At 42.6% G+C, this 19,526-nt stretch overlaps 1 protein-coding gene across 7 annotated transcripts in view; it reads left to right on the forward strand.

Moving 5' to 3' along the window:
• Positions 1–19,526, forward strand: part of ITGB3BP (integrin subunit beta 3 binding protein) — a 277,373-nt gene that overhangs the window by 93,611 nt on the left and 164,236 nt on the right. For all 7 annotated transcript variants that reach the window (XM_078669225.1, XM_078669232.1, XM_078669250.1 and 4 more), the window contains one exon: positions 15,642–15,774. In XM_078669225.1, the coding sequence (XP_078525351.1) occupies positions 15,642–15,774 (133 nt within the window). The remainder of the gene's footprint in view (positions 1–15,641; positions 15,775–19,526) is intronic.

A 19,526-nucleotide genomic window follows, 5' to 3' on the forward strand; every position in this document is an offset into this window, starting at 1 on the left:
CTCACTGGATAGTGTAAAGGATAAACCTGAATCCTCAACCACCCCCACCACCACCTCCTCAACATCCCGGGAACTGAGAATAATCCCCCTGAAGAAAAGGACTTCATAGCTCCTGATGGCACCCAGGGACTGTAACTGGCTCCCGGGGGGCAAGTGTTTGGCCTCTTGTTTGCCTGCTTCAGGAACACAAAAAAGCAGGAGCGATCCTGACTCCAGGAGACCACATAGGAATGTACTCTCAAGGAGAACTAGCTGGAGTGGGACATGGTGCCTTGAAGCCTACCAAATGGAGCTACGGGCTGTAGGACTGACCAGAAGAAGCATTTACCAGCAGTTGGAGAAAAGTGGGACTTCGTATTTTTTTCTAACTCCCAAGGACCCAGTAATGTCTCACCTTGGCGGACAAGAAAACCATGTTCAGCTCACTTATCTTTTTGCTATGCGTAAAACTGGTTCAGCACAACCTTGTAGTAACTGTATCCACTACTGTGGAACCTACAGCTTCCTGCCTAACTCCACTTTAGGATTTTGGCTTCCAAAAAAGTGACAAAGTCAGCAGGAAAAACCTTTGACCGGGATGAGGTGGCATACTTATCTGACTGGCGTAATACCTTTGCCAGGCCGCAAAATCCAGCTTTGTCCTGCTCTGAGGTTTTTGCACCAAAACCAGCGGCTCCAGCATATTCTCAATGATGTTTCTGACTTCAAGCGACCTTTGCCAGCCACAGAATTGTACCTTGCCCTGCTGGAAGATTTTCACTTCCATCATCAAGACTAAGTCCATAGGTAAAATCTTTGACCAGGGTCACCCTCTTGGTGTATCCAAGCTCTGCTCCACCATGGTTGCCTTAAAATCAGGCCTAAGCCCCAATGGATCAAGAACTGTTATTTTTTTGCTGATGCTTTACTATTCTAGCCACGTTTTGCCTTAAAAATTGCAAATTTTGGATCTTTAGATTCTCCATATGCTATTTTGATGATGTTGATGTCTTTTTATGCGGTGGCTGTTTCTCCACTTTTCTGAGTTGGTTTGGTAATTTTTATAGTGTTGAGTTATTTTCTTTAGAATTGTTGGTACTGCTTGAACGTAATGTGCATTTCTCTTAGGATTTCCTGCCGCTTGTATCATACCTCCCTGAGAAATTTAAAAAAACCTGTTTTGACTAAACCACCTGGAGTTGTTAGAGTCTTTGCCATGATGTTTATTGCTATATGGGTATCATAACCATTTCTCTGTAATCGGGTGGAGTTGTGTTTCTCACTACTCAGAAATATTGTAAAATTGGGGGGGGAAATGAGAAGGGGGGAGTATTCACAGTGCAACTTCCTCCTCTTCTCTTTGAATAGTAAAGATGGTGCATTTATTTATTGGATAACCTGTTGTATTTATCCATGTTGTGGATTAGGCAATTTTACACTATACAATTCGAAAGGTTCAGCGTATACAACAAAGAAAGTAAGGTGTACTCTCTTAAAAGATCCATAATTCAGGTTTGTTCTTATTTCTGTTGGGAAGAAATTCCAAAGGGCTACACCATATTGCAATTTGGCTGCAAATCTGAGGTTACCATCTTGCCAATTTCACAAGCCAAGTGGCAGTGGGAAGGAACAGAATTAGGTTATCAAATGTACTTCTTCTGGCACAAGCCGTGATGGTATATGCTGGATACCTTTCATGCCATGAATTATTACAGCAAACATAACATCTCGCTGGAGTAAAGTTCTTGCTTTTAGTACATAAAATGGAGATGAAGGTTGGAACATTGGACCAGATAGGAAGATCGGATGATAATAGCAACATTTTCATGTCTACTGTGCAAAGTGTTTCTACGATTTTCTGATGAGCTCTTTTTTCCACAAAGCTTAAAAAGTACATCTAACATGCTTTCTTTAAAACGGCCTGTAAGCCCGAGTCGAGCATAAAAAGGAGTTTATCCTGAAACCAGCATGAGAACTGATGCAGCAGTAATCCTGCATTTACTCTCATACACATTTTGCCTGGTAAAGGTTGGCAGCTTTTGTGCAGACATATTATCCCCCATCCCGTGTTTTGGGTCTCCGAAACAAAATATGGGCTTCTGAATGGTAAGAAAAAGTGAAAAAGTCATAACAAATGCGTACGACCTAATCAAAGATTAAATCGCAAAAATAGCATGTTGTTAAAGAGAACGGCAGACGACCAAGCAATAGTTAAGATATAGTTTATGAACAACTAATAACGCATTGTGTTTTGTGCCTTTGTAAAATAAATCTTATTCTGTGTGCTTGAGAGGTGTATTCGAAGTTTGTCCTAGCGATGAGGCCATAGTTATCTGAAAGAGCCTACCCAGCACTTTCCAGCCTCAACCCAACTGCAAGGTTTTGAATGCTTTGTATTTTAGTTAAGGAGGCTTCAAGGACACCCATGTATACACAATTGAAGTAATCTAAACGAGATAGTTCACAAGCTTAAACCACACTAACATGGTTCTCTTTAGCAAGAAATAACAGATATTTTGGATCATCTCTAGTATGATACCAAGTGGAAGACACCAAGTTAATCTTCATGGTAAAGCCAAGGTTGCTTCAAGTAATCATTCCTAGGGATTTAACCGCCCTAGCAGGAGTATAAAGAGCACCATACAGTGATGTCCAGGTGGAATGATGCCAATGATGCATATTTTTGCCCAACATCAGCAACTTAGGTTTGTTGCTCTTTAATTAAAAAGAAAAGTCTCCCTCCCACATTCAAAAATGTCTGGAAGGCAATCACTAAGATTTTATGGAAGGTTCTAGGAAGTCTGGCCTGGGGACTAATCATTTCATGTTGTTTGCATAAAACCCCTCAACAAAGCCATGAGAACGATGAGTTAGGCAACTAGGTGAACGTAACTATTAAATAGCATAAACTAGAGTCAAGTCTTGTGAAACTCTGCTTTGCTCCTGCAATGTAGAGGATCTCAAGGAGAGAACCTGGTTGCAGCTCTCTGAAAAAGAAAAAACTGTTTCCCACATCCCCATTTGCTCCAGGAGCCTAGATTTGAGGATGTTATGGTTTTTCTAGTATAGTCACAACATTTGTTGTACTTACTAACTTTAAATGAGCTATGGAGTGAGCAAACCAACAACACGTCATGTGTTTACCTTTACATTTGCGTGGCTGTAGCCACCCATAAAAACACTGTTATTGAGAAACCAAAATAATGGCCCATTATTCATTAATGCTTGAATTGCATCACCACAAACACCTAAAAAAAGCTGAAAAGATACTCCTCCTAACCAAAAATGAAACAACTATAACATGATTTACAAATAGTGTCAAGAACCTAGTAGATAACGTTGGTTTATCTAAACAAAGATGATATGGATATGCTGCCAATATACATATCAAACAAAGATTAACGCAAATCAAATGGGTACAAAACATATAATAAAAATAGTAAAACAATTTTAAATCACTGTCATTGAACACCATATCTCAGGATGGTATGCACTTTAGGGCTCTCATTGGCAATGAATGCAAAAGCACAACCAATACCATTAACCCAAATTTACCAAAAAGCTGCATTGCTGAATAATGCCAATATAGGGCACTTGTCAGAAGACATAACCTCTTAGAAATGCAGCACTGGGTAGCATGTAAGCTGATTGGAAATCTCAGAAGGTTGTGATCTTACTGAAAGCCAGTGGTAGAGGTGTGGCACCGCGGCCAGGGCGACTGACGCTGGAATCTGGGGATCAGGGTTCGATCCCCGGCTCCGGCGGCAGGTTAGCCCAGCATCATGCGACTCTGGGCAATAGCTTGCTTAATCTTCCCGACGGCCCCCCAGCGCCTAGAGACCCTAACGGGTGATTGTGCGCTATACAAATGTGGATTATTATTATTATTATTATTAAAGCCGAGACTACACTGACCACAGAAGCATTTATTGATTTACTATCAACAAAGACATCATCAAAATTTTCTGCAACAAATATTCCATGGTGTACCCAATAGAAACATGGCATTGATGTGACTCAATCAAACAATCAATCAGGGGATTTGTAAAGCGCACTACTTACCCGTTATTGTCTCAAGGTGCTGGGGGAGGGAGGGAGGAGCTGCAGCTAGTGGTCGAAGAGCCAGGTCTTGAGCAGTCTTCTGAAGGCCGGGAGGTCTGCCGTGTGTTGTAGGTGGAGGGCGTTCCAGGTCTTGGCGGCGCGGTGGGAGAAGGATCTGCCCCCGGAAGTGGTTCTGTGGATGCGCGGGACGGCGGCCAGGGAAAGGTCGGTGGAGCAGAGCTTCCTGTTGGGTACGTAGAAGGCGAGTCTGTTGTTGAGATATGCTGGGCCGGTCTTGTGGAGTGCTTTGTGTGCGTGGATCATGAGTTTGAATGTGATTCTTTTGTCGACGGGGAGCCAGTGCAGGTCTCTCAGGTGCGGGGTGATGTGGTCCCGGCGTGGGACGTCCAGGATCAGGCGTGCTGAGGCGTTCTGGATTCTTTGGAGTCTGTTGATGAGTTTGGACGGGGCTCAGGCGTAGAGGGCGTTTCCGTAGTCTAGTCGGCTGCTGACAAGGGCATGGGTGACGTTTTTCCGTGTGTCCGGCGGGATCCATCTGTAGATCTTGCGAAGCATACGGAGGGTGTGGAAGCAGGAGGAGGAGACTGCGTTGACTTGGTTGGTCATGCTGAGCTTGGAGTCGAGGATGACCCCTAGGTTGCGTGCGTGGTTGGTTGGTGCCGGGGGGGGGGGTTCCCAGTGATGCTGGCCACCAAGAGTCGTCCAACGCTGAGGGGTTGGGCCCAAGGATGAGGATCTCCGTCTTGTCCGTGTTCAGCTTGAGCCGGCTTGCCTCCATCCAATCGGCGATGGCTTCATACCCTGGTGCAGGTTGGATTTGGCGGTGAGGGGGCCCTTGGTGAGGGAGAGGATCAGCTGGGTGCAAGGACCAAGCTTCTGTGTTCTCTACACTACTATGCTGGTGGTTCCCTGCAGAGACACATTATCTTATCTTGCCTGACATCCATGATACCCAACTCCTGATTCCCTTTGTAGTCAGTTGGGAATTGATTGGTATGTATCGGACCCATTGGTTCCTATGAGCCCAGAGGGAGCCCTTACCTTGCAGTACCTCTTGGAGATCTGTGCCTGTTGTTGAGACAACTGGGTCATTGCCTAGAGCATCCATGATACATCTCCAAAATAACACGAAAGGAGATCAGAGCATGCACATTACTTCCTTGAGCCATGCAAATGGAATGCTGTCAGCAGCAATGTAAAACCTTGATATAACCTAAGACAATTAACTAAGTGATTAACCACTAATTAGAAGACCCACTCTGTTAAAAACCTTTAACACTTATTGTGATTTGTGAAGGATCAATTTACCCAAGAGTTGAACAAACCGAAAGCTCCTTGTAGTTAGTAATGGAAAAGATCACCAGACAACTGCACAAAGATCTTTGTAATTTGTGTAGGATTTGGATTCACACTGGGAACAATTGAGCATTGCACTGGCGACTGCAGAGTACAAGTGATACGCATATTTTATAGCATCCAGCACCACATGCTGCTCTAATAGTTTTTCTGTGTTTTATAGCATACCATTTATTGGATAAAAGGCAGTGCTTTAAATGGGCCGGTACTCACCGGTACTGAGTACCAGCACTTCTAAATTTTCAGCGCTTAAGTACCGGAACTTCTCTTTGTCCTTAGAGTGTGCCGTTCTCATGGGGATATGAGCAAAACTCAGTGAAATTGGAATTTTTAAAGAGAAGTGCAACACTGACAAGGAGTGAATCCATTTACGTGAAACACTCTGATCGAGTGCTATCTCGCTTTACAAAGTGCTAATGTCATGGCCTTCAGAAGGCATTCATTCAGTGCTGGCAGGAAGTTTGGGAGGGGGCCGACACACTGTGATTACTGACACAGTGTCAGAGGCGCAACTAGATCCAGATCTGGGGAGGAGTGGGGGGCGAGTGATGGCTATATCTCCCAGCAATAGTCTGAGTGAGAGTGGAGATGCAGCGGCTCTAAGAAAGGGGAGAGAAAAAGAACAAAGCCTCGTTAGCAAGCAAATGGTCTTCTAAAGACCTGTGAAGTACTCGGGTGTGTAAGGCTGTGTGTGCGCCCAGGAGCTGTCTCAGCCCGGGCTCGAAAACTCGAACTTCCTGAGCCTGCCTTTCTTTGGTGAATGAAGTAAAGGGGTGAAACCTGGGGAAGGATCGCAATGAATACCTTAGCGCCTACCTCCGCTGACTTGTTTCATTGCGCTGTAAACAGGACAAGTCGCCAGCGACTGAAGGTTGTGCACACACAAGCAGCGGGCGCTTAACCCGTTGAGCTGCTGTCACAGTGAGCCAGTCCTCAGGCAGAGGACGGAAGTGGTGAGCGGATTGAGGGAGAGAGGGCAGGGATTATCAGGTGGACAGAGAGGGAGAGGCGGGTTTACGCGAGGCGGAGCCGCCAGGCTTTGATTCATCAGGGATAGATACATGGCATGCTCTGTCTAGCCGGTGAATGACAGATCTACAGTTTTTAATTCATTCTTCCTGAGGGTGTGCCCGGGAAGCTGCCTTAGCCCAGACTGCCACACACGAGGGGGGAGGGTGGGTGAATCTCTTTGAGCTCAATGGGCGTTGTGCGCCTGCACATTGTCCACTTAGGCTCTGTGGAGTGCATAGAACTGTACGTGTGTGAGCAGGGCCTGCTAACAGACATATTTCGTTACTCTCATGAAATCGAAGAGAAGGCTTCCTGCTGGCATAGCAGAGTACAGCAGCACTTGTTTGCAACCAGACAGATGCGGAAAGTGGCGATAGTAATGCTGTGGCACAGCAGGTGGGAATCAAGGTTTATTAATGTGGGCAGCAGCGAATGTAAGCATTTCTACAATACATGTACTGAATGCCCTGTCTCCGTGCATCTATGGTTAAATTGGCCCCTGGCCGGATCCCTTTGCGCTGCCCATAGCTCTGCCCCTAGCCCCACCCTAAGCCCCGCCCCTTCCCTTATCCACATCTCAATTTGGAGAGTACCTGCACTTATTTTTTTCCATTTAAAGCAACGATAAAAGGTACAACAAAATATGTTTAAAGTGGGAGCACACCTATAGCTTTGTTTTTCTTTATGACTTCTCTATGGGACAGCATTTCTCCTTGTTACTACCTGGAATAACCTCAAGCTTCAGTTCTGTGGCAAAGCTATTATACTTGACTTTTTAGATCTCTTCTTGCATTTAACAGCTGCTTTTGTTCCAACATCACTTGAAATTGACATCCGGGAACATTTTCTGGGCTGGATCTCCTTATTTCTGTCAGAAGGTGTCTAATGGAAACAAGTTAATTTGAAAGTGGTTTTGCTTAAACAAGCATCCTTCATATCACTGAGTGAGTGAGCTAGACTACTCCTATGGTACTATGAGCTGGTTCCTCGCTTCGAGTAATTTGTTTTAAAAATGTTGCCCATTTTGCATTTAATCGCACAATTTTCAAACACATCTGCTAAGAGGCTATATATTTTGCACCATTTCCTAGGAGCATTGTTGTCAATAGTACAGCAAGTGCAGTGGCTTCTAGGGGTGTATGGGGCCTACTGCAGCTCAATATTGGCATTTCTTTCCTTTTTTAACAACCCGACCAGATACTGAGGAAGCCTTTTTACCTCCCATGCATCAGGGCTATTTGCATCCTTGCCTCGCCACAGGAATGTTCAGACAATCTGGGCGTTTTAATTTAATATGATAGTCTAGCATTATTTAAGATGCATGTCAAAATGGGTTGTACCTTGAAGTAGCATCACGTAAGGCACAGACTCGTGTCCCCTTGAAAATTTAGAGCCGTGTCACATAAAGTTAGCACTAAAAGTGATAATTTAAGACTGGTCTCTGTCGCAATTTTAGTTTGGCTTGTGAGCTAAATTAGCTGTATTTTATAACTTTTAGCAGTGGTCAATGGTTGCTTGGCATGGGCACTTTAAAGGCATGTGCTGCATCTGCTTCGAAATGAAGCAGCATTTGACTTCTCTCTACTGTAAGCAGAAGAATAGAACAGTAACATATTAAAAGCAACATAACAAGAGACAACCCAGCAAAACAAGGACAAAGCACCACCACAATAGTAAAATACATCAAAATCACGTTGTAATAGAGCGCAGATGCCCTAAAACACCAACACAGAAAAATAGCACACAAGAAATATGCACATTCTTGTCACAAAATACCACCTTCAGCAATTTGCTTTCATATGTCAGTAAAAGGTGTTTGCACCAAGCACTGTTTTTTTAACACGCTACCAAGGACATGAATTAGAACTGGTCAAAAAATGTTTGTGATCCAGGCCCAGAAGGGTTTATTTGACATGAGTGTTCCTGGGCAAGTGCCACCTACACTTTTGTGGCATAAATCCACATAGGTGTACTCATCCCACCCTGATAAGAGGATGCTATGAAGGTGGCCTCAAACTCAATGAGAGGGAGTTTGAGATATATGTACCTGGATAAATGAGGGATCCAGGTGTAGTATGGTCTATGGCCCGCTTTGCGCGCATGTTATGTTAGCATGGCTTATTAGGAGTTTAAACGTCATTTTACCTTTTGCCGCTTTGCACACAACACTGCATAGCTGTTTTTGTAAATTATCCTTCGTGAAGGTCTACACATTAGAAAGGGTTTTGTTTTCGACATCTCTAGACTTGCACCGTGCCCCTAGTCTGCACAGTGAGTGCTGAAGCCGTCAAGGTTATCAAAACACGGTAGCTGTTTTACGACATGATTGAGTAACGCTTTCTAGACACAACAATTAGGCAGCTGTGAGCCAACTAAGATTCTGGCACCCTTATTATTGCACACTTGCCATGATTTCACACACTTGGAAGATTTTCCGTTTCCAGGGATACAGAGAGCTTTGGCTAATCCGAACGTGATTTACTCTTACTGAGCTGAAAGGAATTGGGCTCCCCCAAACCAGCCTAAGAGACCTTCTTTAGTTTATAATACATAGTTCCTATATAGGGAGGGTGTTAAAACTAGGCGCTATATGACCTGTTTTCACCATCATTGTCATATGATTTCTCCTTTTATATTTTATGGAATTGTAACAATGCTGACCATATTATTTTTATTCAAATGTCTGCTTATGTTGGCTAAGATACTGCATCTGAGATCACGTCGTTAATATAAATATTTTAACCTTACCGTGTCTCTTCTTTACTCCTGTTGTGGACTGGTATGAGAGTATAACGAAAGAGTGTTCTCACTTCCCACCATTCCTGAGTTCGTACTAAGTCGCATTTTCTAGGTTGTCTAATCATTGGTTACTTTGCTATAGGACGAAGAGCTAATGGGACACTGATGCTAGCTGGTTGGGGTTTTTCTAGGCACTGAGGTGATTTTCTGGTACACCACAATTCACTGATGTTGTAGGTCTCTGTGAACAGTTCTGTGTATGAGCAGGATCCTTGCCACACAGAAATTTCTAAAACATCATCTGTGTGGACCCGATTGAATTCCTTTCTTCAAGGATACACATGGCAGGATTCAAATTCAGTGCATAGTGGTGACTTATTTAATATATATACAATCTAGCTTTCCTTCCTGTCAAAAGGGTGATGTTCACAGGTTACACAGGATAGGACTGAACCATGATTTTCTTGCCATGTTAGTCGATGACACAATAAGTGCTGTGGTTCACAGACCTTAACTTTCCATGCCTGCGGTGTACTTCACCACATTAGGGACCGGCAGGCAAGTTAAATAAGTCAATTAGGGATAAGCTGGTTTAACCATTTTTAAAGGAGGAGCACTGGCACTTTATTCATGTTGAGAGTTCTGAGTCGAGCAAAAATAAAATTCAGAAAATTGTGAAAAATCTGTGGTGACCTTGCAGAAAAGGCATTTTTTCTACTGGAGGCATAGAGACCCATTCCACAGGGACCCCTGTGGGCCATCAACCTCTTCAAAACAGAAGTGCCCAGTTTCCAATTGCTGGCTTATTGTGCACCACTAGATTCTGCCCATAGTGAGCTTTTTGGGTAGAAGTTCCAGACGTCCTTGGCCTACGTTACCATTATCCTGGACCTGTTGCCTCGGAGAGGATCTATATGTATGATTACTGACTAATTGTCTCTCTTCTGCAGTATGCAACACTCATATTCGTCTTTGGTCAAGAACTTGAAAGCAAGCAATTCCACCTGCAGTTCCAGGCAGTTGATAATACTTGGGTGGTATAGTGTGCAAAATAATGATAGACCAGAATGCAAGTCCTGAGTAATTGCCAGACGCTGAGACGGATTCAAGCATTCCATCCATCACATTTTAGTATAATCAATTGCAGTGCCCTAAGTGGGACGGGTATGCCCAGAGGTGGGTCCTGTACATACTGTGCCACCAGGACCAAGCTATACCGGACTGATGAGCCTAATAAGGGTGAAAGAGGTCTCGGGCTGCATGTGTTCTGGTTCAGCAAGGGCCTGGCTTGGCAGTTTGTGCTCTACTGGGATCAGAGTCAAGACTGAATTGCATATGGCTGGGTCCAAACTGAGATGGTACGGTGTGCAAAATAACAATGGACTGGGATGCAACTTGAGTAATTACAAGGTTGAATCCCTCCTCCCCCCGAAGCTTCATGTCCTATCACTTATGGTCAACATCTGCAGAAATATTTTCCAGACTCACCTGAGTACTGTTCTCATCCTTTCCACAGGGAGCTTTTTCTGTGAGGAAATTAAGCACCGGGGTACAACAGACTTGCCACTTGCACCACTCTGTTAGGCTGTTGAGCTCACTGAGTGCAGAAACTACCAGTGACGACGGGCACAATCAGTGCATACAAACACGCATTGAAATGTTTATGCTTCCCACCATCAAAAATGACCAGTTACAATTACTGAAAGTCTGTGGCCAGTGTAAACTGGTGCGATATTTAAATTTTGTTTTTTTTTGTAAAGCCAGATTTAATGAAAACATGCTACCATCTAAAAATAGCAGCCATATGCTTGAAATACATTTAAATAATAAAAAAAAGCCATTGCATATCATTTCAACAGAACTGTATTTGGGCTTCTTAGCAGGTGTACTTACAACACTGGTACACTTTTTTTGTTTTTATGCTCATCACAAGAAAATGGGATTCATGCTGGCACAAAGAAAATGTACTACTTGGCTTTAATTATTATAGCCCAAAGATACAGTATAAACATCACAAGGATTACTAAAAACAAATTATAAAGAATTGACAAAGTAAAGGTTTGTGCCATCTACATGGGTGGATTAACGCATGTTTTCCAGCATGCATCTCAGTGTAGGAGAGCCAGTTGCTACAGTGGGAAGACCCATGATCCCATGCTCCGTGACATGGTGGGCGGAAGCAAAATGTGAATGACAGTTGAACAGACATATGGTTGGAGGGGGCTGAACCAAAACCCATCTATTTATGTACCTCATTGTATTTTTTATGTATGAATTCTAGGGATTACAGAAGCCTGGCAAAACAGCTAAAGATGTCTGTGCCAGACCTATAAAAAGGCTCACCTCTCTGCTCTGCAGCAAAGGAAGAAGAAGTGTGCTTTGAAAGAAGCTAAGACTGTTCATTAGTTAAGGATCATGTGACATGTTATCCACTCCCATATTTTTTTCTGGGAATTGTAGTTTAGATGTTAATTGTCCTTATCTGTTGGAAATAAAGAAAATAAACTGTATACAACTCTCTGTCGTGTCCCGACATAGAAATGGGATTATTTTACATTGGTTAATCCGAACATTTCCCTCCCTTCCAGAAGAGGAAAACAAAACTAGTCTAGCTTGCTTATCATATTTTAGTGTAAGGTCTAAACCGATTGTACATCTGAAAATGCAAGTACCTTCTTTATCCCTCATGCAACAAAGGGCATAATTATTGAACAATCAGGAATAACAATAAACATCGTAACTTCAGAAAGTTATAGTGTTTCACCTGAATAAGTCATGTCCCCCACCCCAGTCGATGGTTCTAAACTTGGACGAGTAATACTGCATGGTGCTATTATCCGCATAACGATAATGCCCTCAAAATGATCTTAGACTAACAATCAAAATGATCAGTTTGCTAATAGCCATCACAAATCTGGCAGGGCATTTAGACTAAGTACTGAGCTTATAATTGTCTATCTTTATAAATCTGTTGAAAGTGGTTTGTTCACTAGACTTATTGCACAAACTGGGTTATGCACGGCAATACATTCCTACAATGAAAGGTACTTCAGAGTTCCCGTTTGAGTGGCTTTTTTTAATGAGTTTTCATTATCCAATTGCTTGGAAAGGAGTTGGCCCCAAGTCCATAAAGTTTTGTTGCTCCTGTTTAAGGAATAGAATGGGATGGCCAATGACTAATGTAAAGTTTGCAATCTTGTTGCAAGAAAGTCAGAAGTTCATGCTAACCTTGTAGACATCCCAGGATAGGATAAACTAGCCAAGTTATCACAGTTTCCATTTACTATCAAGGATGTCACCAGTGCCACACACAAGTGCATTATCTACTTCCTTCTGTATATTGGCTTGAGTGATGGCGCCTCAGGAATAACACCACCACCTGTAGTGTGTAACAAAAGTTACCTCTTTGATGAATCCTCACTGTGTGGGATTCTCACCTCAAGTGGGGTGTGCATTGCTGATTCCCTATCCAATTATACTTTCTAGAAATGGAATCAGAATTTCTATTCAACATCACAAAATAAATTGATGGACGGATTGTGGAAACTTTTTTCAAACACTCACCCCCAGTTACAGATCTGGGTTTAATCCATTGTTATTTTGCTCGCCACGTCATCCTAGTTTGGACCCAGCCATATGTAAATCAGACTTGACCCTGCCCCCCATGGGAACAGTCCAGCTCAAACTGCTAAGCCAGGTCCCCCCTGGCCCGGAAACAAGCATCCTGGACAGGTTTCAGGGTATCACCCCTCCACAGCGAGGCTAGCCTGAATCCACTTAGGGCACACATAGCAACATCACAGTCCATCATCTTGGTATGTTTGCTACATTTTTAGGTCTCGCACCTGGTGACGCAGCGCGAAGCGCTGTCACCAGTGAGATCTATTGTTGCTGACTTGCCTCGGAAGTGAGACTGAGATGGGCACACGCAGGGGCGATTGGAGCTCGTGAACACGCACGTACAGACACGTGGTGTGCACATCTCCTGTCCCCTTCCGTCCATGCAAGCCAGCTGCATGCAGTAACTGCACCAACAAACACACTCGTACCAGCCGCCCCCAGCTAGCGCACGCGTACTCGTCTCCCTCAACAACAAACATGGCGCATGGCGTGCTTTCGCTTTCCCTCCCTCCGCCTTCTCAATGTCTTCTCTCCTACCACCCTGCAGCGCTGGTATCGGTACAATTATGCCCAAGATGCGTGTGCTGTGGCTCCTCTGGGCCTCGGCTGGGCCGGCATGGACTCCCGGGAAGACCCACTGGTCATCTTGGACTTCGACTCGGCCTGCTCTCACCAGCTGAACTGCAGCAGCGCCTTCTTCACCGAGTTCTATGCGCCACCACTGGACACGAGCCGCAGGCCACGCCGATGTGTACGCTCACGGCGTGCCTACAACGCGCGCATGGCGCTTTTTCACTTTCCCTTGTTTTGAGTACTGTGCCCCTGCCTCTTCCTGTTATATAAGAGGCCATCTTCATTCTACAATTAGCATGGGTGCGAAGCAGCACAGGGCGTCTAACTAGAGGGTGTTGTGCAGCGCAGGGAACGTGGCGTCTAATGAGACAATGCAGGGGGAAGCGCAGAAACAGGGCATCTAATTAGAGGATGCAGAGCAGCTCATATATCTACTCATGACAGGGTGGAGAGTAGCTGTGGGTACTGCTCGCACAATCGCACACAACCTTCCCCGCTAAAACAAGCATATTTTTTTTAACTCTTGGAATTCTCTTTTATTAATACGTATCCGTCGGTTTTCTACTCCTTGCTGTAGCTCATGGACTAGTAGTTTGTAGGAGATGTTTTCTGCTTGTGCGCCACCTAGCGGCCTGCGTGTTTCCACTCCAATGTGCATTGTTTGCTAATGTGACCCTTCCTGGGCGTCTGGCAAGCAACCGCTGCTGCCTGGGGATGGGGGCTCAGAGTGGGGGAGGGGTAGAGTGTCCTACACTTGGGTGACCTGACGTCCCCGATTACCCCGGACAGTCCCGGTTTTGAGAGGACTGTCCTGGTGTCCCGCCACTTTCGATAAGTTTCAAGAAATGTCCCGGTTTTAGGACAAAGAAAAAGTTATCCCGCAAAGCAGAAATGAAACTTTTACTTTCATTTCTAGAGAGGCCTCTAAAGTAATTTGATTTATCATATTTTACTTTCCGGAAGCATGGGGAGAGGTCAGATGCCTGATATCAGCAGAGAAAAAACAGAGTGAGGAAGGGGTGTGGGGGTATGAGGGTGGAGGGTCCTGCCACAGGTTTTATAAAACAAGAATTTGCAATGCAATAGCTCTCGCATTTACGCGAGTTTGAGCTATTGACATTGCAAATAACAATACATTTTATTTTTGTTTTCGTTTTTAAAACATGAATAAAAGGCATTTTCATTTACAATGCCAATAGCTTAAACTCATGTAAATGCGAGACCTATTGCATTGCAAATGCTTGTTTAACTTGTTTTCATTAATGAACAAGGTTTCATAGAAGCTGTTCATTGCCCTTCTTGTTTATTGTTTTAAAGTAAAGTATGGTTCCACAAAATGTAAATATTTGAAAGGGTGCCAAGGCCTTTTACCTGCTAATTGTTTATTCTAAAAGTTTCAAGAATGATCAGATATGTTATATAAATTAAGAACAGAATGTGAAGAGAGAGAGAGAGAGGAACGTTGCGCCAAATAATCGAGACAGAGCGGTATTGCTTTCCCCTGCTGAATGCTACCAGGATGCATGTTCACACTTTGCTCAGTGGACCTTGCAGCCTGCTAATGCAGACGAGAACAGTAGGTGCTGCTATCTTACTGAACATTGGTTTCATTATTTATTCGTGATATGGTGGTGTAACAAAATATTTTAAACTCTAATTGGCTACCTTTCTTTGATTAGCTTAGAGAGCTAAAGGGATGAGGGTGAGATTATAAATATTGATACAAAAAGGCTTTTATGATTTTAACTATATTTTACAATACCATTCTCTATTTACACTCCTGGTAAACTTCTTTGCCACTATCTTGTTATAATAGTTACTGTTGATATTGTTAGCAATAGGATAGATTTTGATTTTAAAAATAAATCTTTTAAATTCATACTATCAATACTATCACCTAAAACACATCTCAATCAAATAGTGCTTAGCGGGTTGTGGGAGGTTGCAGCCCAACTGGCTTTCTGTCTCAGGTTGGCACATTGATAACGTCTTTGGTGCCGGGGGTCTCAAAGCCTATTCTCCAACTCCGTTCTGAATAAACCCAGAAAATGTATTGCACGCATCCTTCCTTATTGCGAATAAGAGTCTAGTATCCTTCTTTGAGGACAGTAAAGACCTAGCCCTAGAGAGGTCTGGGCTGCACCATGGCATCTTCTGCAGGAAATGCGTACTGCTTTTAAATAGGATAAGGATCCTAAGTATGGTGCTCAATCAATACAGGTTAAGTAACTTACATGTAATGTGGTGTCCAAAAGAATGGTTTGTCCTTCCTTCAATTTTTTTTTACATTTTCCCTATAGAATCACCCAACACCCAAGAAACAAAAACCGATGTTGAATAAAATATTTTCACCGACTACAGGAACCTGCCAATTAAGTCCATATATGTCTCCAAATAGAGCAAAGGAAAAAACAAGAGAATTACCATCCGCAGGTAATTTCATTATTTTTATATAATGATTATTTGTGCAGTCATAATTCTACCTAGTTACCTTATGTTCTTGTCTGTGCTTCTGAAAAACACTCCAGTGTAACACTCTTTTAACAGTTTTTCTTTCCACTGCGGACATATATAATTCAGTAACCCTGTTCTACATTTGTGGATTTTGAGGAGAATGTTTTGGTGTACACCCTTACTCCTTTTAAGTCCTCCTCCTAAGCAGCTTTAAATGATGATAGTTTGTCAGGGTCCTGTTGTACTTCCTGCATTGTATTCCAATTGTAATAACATTAGTGCATTTTCTATCTCCATGATCTGGCATCCTATGACAGATCATGGAATGTTCATTGACTATTTATATGACGTCAGCTGTCATTGTCAACCACTTAACAGCTGGCGCCCTTAATTGCTTGTTTAATCTGTTCCGCTCCCTGCGGGTCCTTTTACTTTATTAAACTACATTCTTGTGACATTCACCTTGTGTTCTCTACTATGTCACACTACAATTGGCGACGAGGACGGGAGATCGTTTAAAGGACCTGCGGGTATTTTTTTGAAAATTCCTGTCGGACCAGGTTTGATTGATGAAACCTGTCATGACGTAAATGAGGTAAAGCGGACTTGCTGTATACTTCTCAGTGTGAGTTTAGCCACGCGCATGTGGTGTCGCTGGAAGCGCTTCATTAACTATTTCAATTGAAGGATTTAACGGCGTGAGTCAAGATTTGAGCGAGCGCTCATTGAACTTAACTTGAACTGCATTCGGAGTCATCGCGGCTGTGTGTGATCATTCTAAACAAGTCAAGCTTGTGTTTGAGAGTGTAATTGACGAAGCTGAAGCGAGCGCAGAGGAAACAATCGGCGTTATGTGATGAAAAGTGAACTTACTTGCTGACGCACAGTCCAGTCAGAAGCAGGCGTTCACTTGAGTTTAACAATCTCCTCAGCTGTGACGCGTGAGGCATTCTGGGAGGCACTTCGTCAGTTTTGATTGGTTCTCTCAAGCAAATCGTCATATTACATGGCAGCGTGTGGCCATTTTGAAATTGCTTCTTACTAAAAACATCGGGAGTTATTGGAAACTCTTACAGAGCACTGACTTTGATGTTATTTTATTCAAGTTTGGAGTGAAATTAACTCTGGTGAAGTGATAATTCAAACAGATTATATTCTTTTCTTAATCTGAGCAATTAAATATTTTGGAACAAGTACTGTTGTGATTATTAATTTTTTGAGGATACAAATATTTTCATTGGCAATATTTACACAAGGAAACATGGCTGAGAGCAACAATATTTGTGCACCACCCCGTTTCTTAGAAGAGCCTGGCAAACCCACTATGAAGTGGAAGAAATGGAAAAGGGCTTTTGAAAACTATATAATATCCATTGATGGGAAAGCTTTTGACGCAGAGAGGAAATGTTCCTTATTGTTTGGCCTATTGGGAAAGGCTGGACAGGACGTTTTCGACAGTCTGCCTGAATTTGAAAACCCACCTGGAGTTTTTATACCCATGAATGAATATGATGAAGCCTTAAAAAGACTTGAAAAACAATTCGATGAGGAAAATAATATAATGGTGGCGAGACATAGGTTTGCTTTAAGGAAGCAACAGGAAGGGGAAACTGTTGATGAGTATACAGCTTGTCTGAGGATACTTGCTGTTGAATGTGAATATGATGAAATGACTGATATTTACATTAGAGATCAGATCGTTTTCTATTGTTTCTCAAAGAAAGTCCAGGAAAGGTTGCTGGCTTGCAAAAGACCTACGTTGCAGGAAGTTTTAGATATTGCTAGGGGTATAGAAAGGTCACTTGTATCTACAAGAGAATTATCTCATGCTGGGAATAACACTAATGTATTTTATTTACAGGACAAAAAGAAAAGTGATGGTAAGACTTTTGGAAAGAATGTGTGGGATAAGAAATTAGGAGGTAAGCATATGAGTTGTTTTAGATGTGGATCCAATGATCATCTAGCGGATTACAAAAATTGTCCCGCTATTGGAAAGAAATGCGTAAAATGCAAAAAATATGGCCATTATTCTACTTTATGTAAGTCCAAGTCATTTGGTAACAACATGAATATTAACATGGTGGGAAGTTTTGATGAGGAAATGTGTTCGAATATCATTCTTTATGTTGAAATGATAGATGGTAAAATTGTAGGTCCCATTGGGGATGTTAAAATAGGAAATGTTGAGCTCAAGTTTACTGCTGACTCAGGTGCACCTATAACAACAATTTCTGATGTTCTATATGAGGAGAAATGGAAAAATGTACCACTCACTGATTCTGATATTAACCCCAAGGCGTTTGGTGAGAAGGAGATTAACATGCTAGGTTACTTCAATGACACAGTGACTTTCAGGGGTAGGTCCATTGATACCAAAATATATGTAGCTGAAAAGGGGAGGATATTGGTAGGGTGGAGAGATCTAGCCCAGTTAGGTGTCATATTAATACCAGGAGCCAAGGATCCAGTTATTTTAAGAGATGATTGGGTTGATAATATAACTGTTGAGAGTGATTATTCTGATTTGAAAAGCATTTTGGGTAAACATGTTGATGTATTCAAAAACAGTATTGGGTGTGTCAAAGGTTTTACTCATGATATAAAATTGAAAGAGGGTGCCATGCCATGCAAACATAAGGTGAGAACTGTACCTTTGTCAATCAAAAAGGAGCTTAAAGATGTTCTAGAGAAACTGACCAAGGAAGGTGTGATTGAAGAAGCGGAAGAATCCGAATGGATTTCTGCAATTGTCGTTTCCAAGAAGAGGAAAACGGGAGACATCAGGTTGTGTGTGGACCTGAGATCTTTAAATAGGAACATTTTAGTGAATTGTCACCCACTACCTAAGATTCAGGACATCCTCCAATCGGTGTCCGGTTCCAAATTTTTTTCATTAATTGACTTAAGAGCTGCCTACCATCAGGTTTGTCTATCTGAGAAGTCTAAGGAGCTGACTACTTTTATTACACCCTACGGAGCTTTCAGATATGTGAGGTTACCTTTTGGGTTAGCATCCTCTTCAGGAGTGTTTCAAAAACTTATGGACTTGCTGTTTGGTGGAATGAAAGGTGTTGAAGCCTTTCAGGACGATATTCTTTTGCATTCGGGAACTGAAAAGGAGCATTTGCAACTAATCGACAAGGTTTTGGGTGTCCTTAAAAAGAGAGGCATGACTGTGTCAAAAGACAAATGTAAATTCCTGACAAGTGAAATTGAATACTTGGGGCATGTGTTGTCTGCAGACGGAATTCATCCTAAGGATGACCTTGTTCAGGCCATAAGGGATGCTCCGGAACCAAGCAATAAAGATGCTCTTAAAAGTTTTCTGGGACTCAGTGAATATTATTCCAGGTTTTTGCAGAACTATTCTGAAAAAGTTGAACCACTCAGGATGCTTTTGAGAAAAAATGCTGTGTTCAAATGGTCGACTGAGCAAGAAGTAGCTTTCAAAAGAGTGAAGGAGGAAATAGCTACTGCACCTGCACTGAAACCCTATGATCCACAATTAATGAATATAGTGACTGTAGATGCTAGTAATGAAGGGATCGGTGCTGTATTTTGTCAAAGATCTGGAAATGAGGAAAATACTATTGCTTTTATTTCAAGGAGACTGAATGAAACGGAAAAAAACTATAGTACCATTGAGCGTGAGACTTTGGCATGCGTATGGGCTGTGCACAAGCTCAAAGACTATCTATGGGGTAAAAGTTTCACTCTTGTGACGGACC

This window comes from Lissotriton helveticus, chromosome 1_2 (assembly GCF_964261635.1).
Source record: "Lissotriton helveticus chromosome 1_2, aLisHel1.1, whole genome shotgun sequence".
NCBI classification, from domain to species: Eukaryota; Metazoa; Chordata; class Amphibia; order Caudata; family Salamandridae; genus Lissotriton; species Lissotriton helveticus.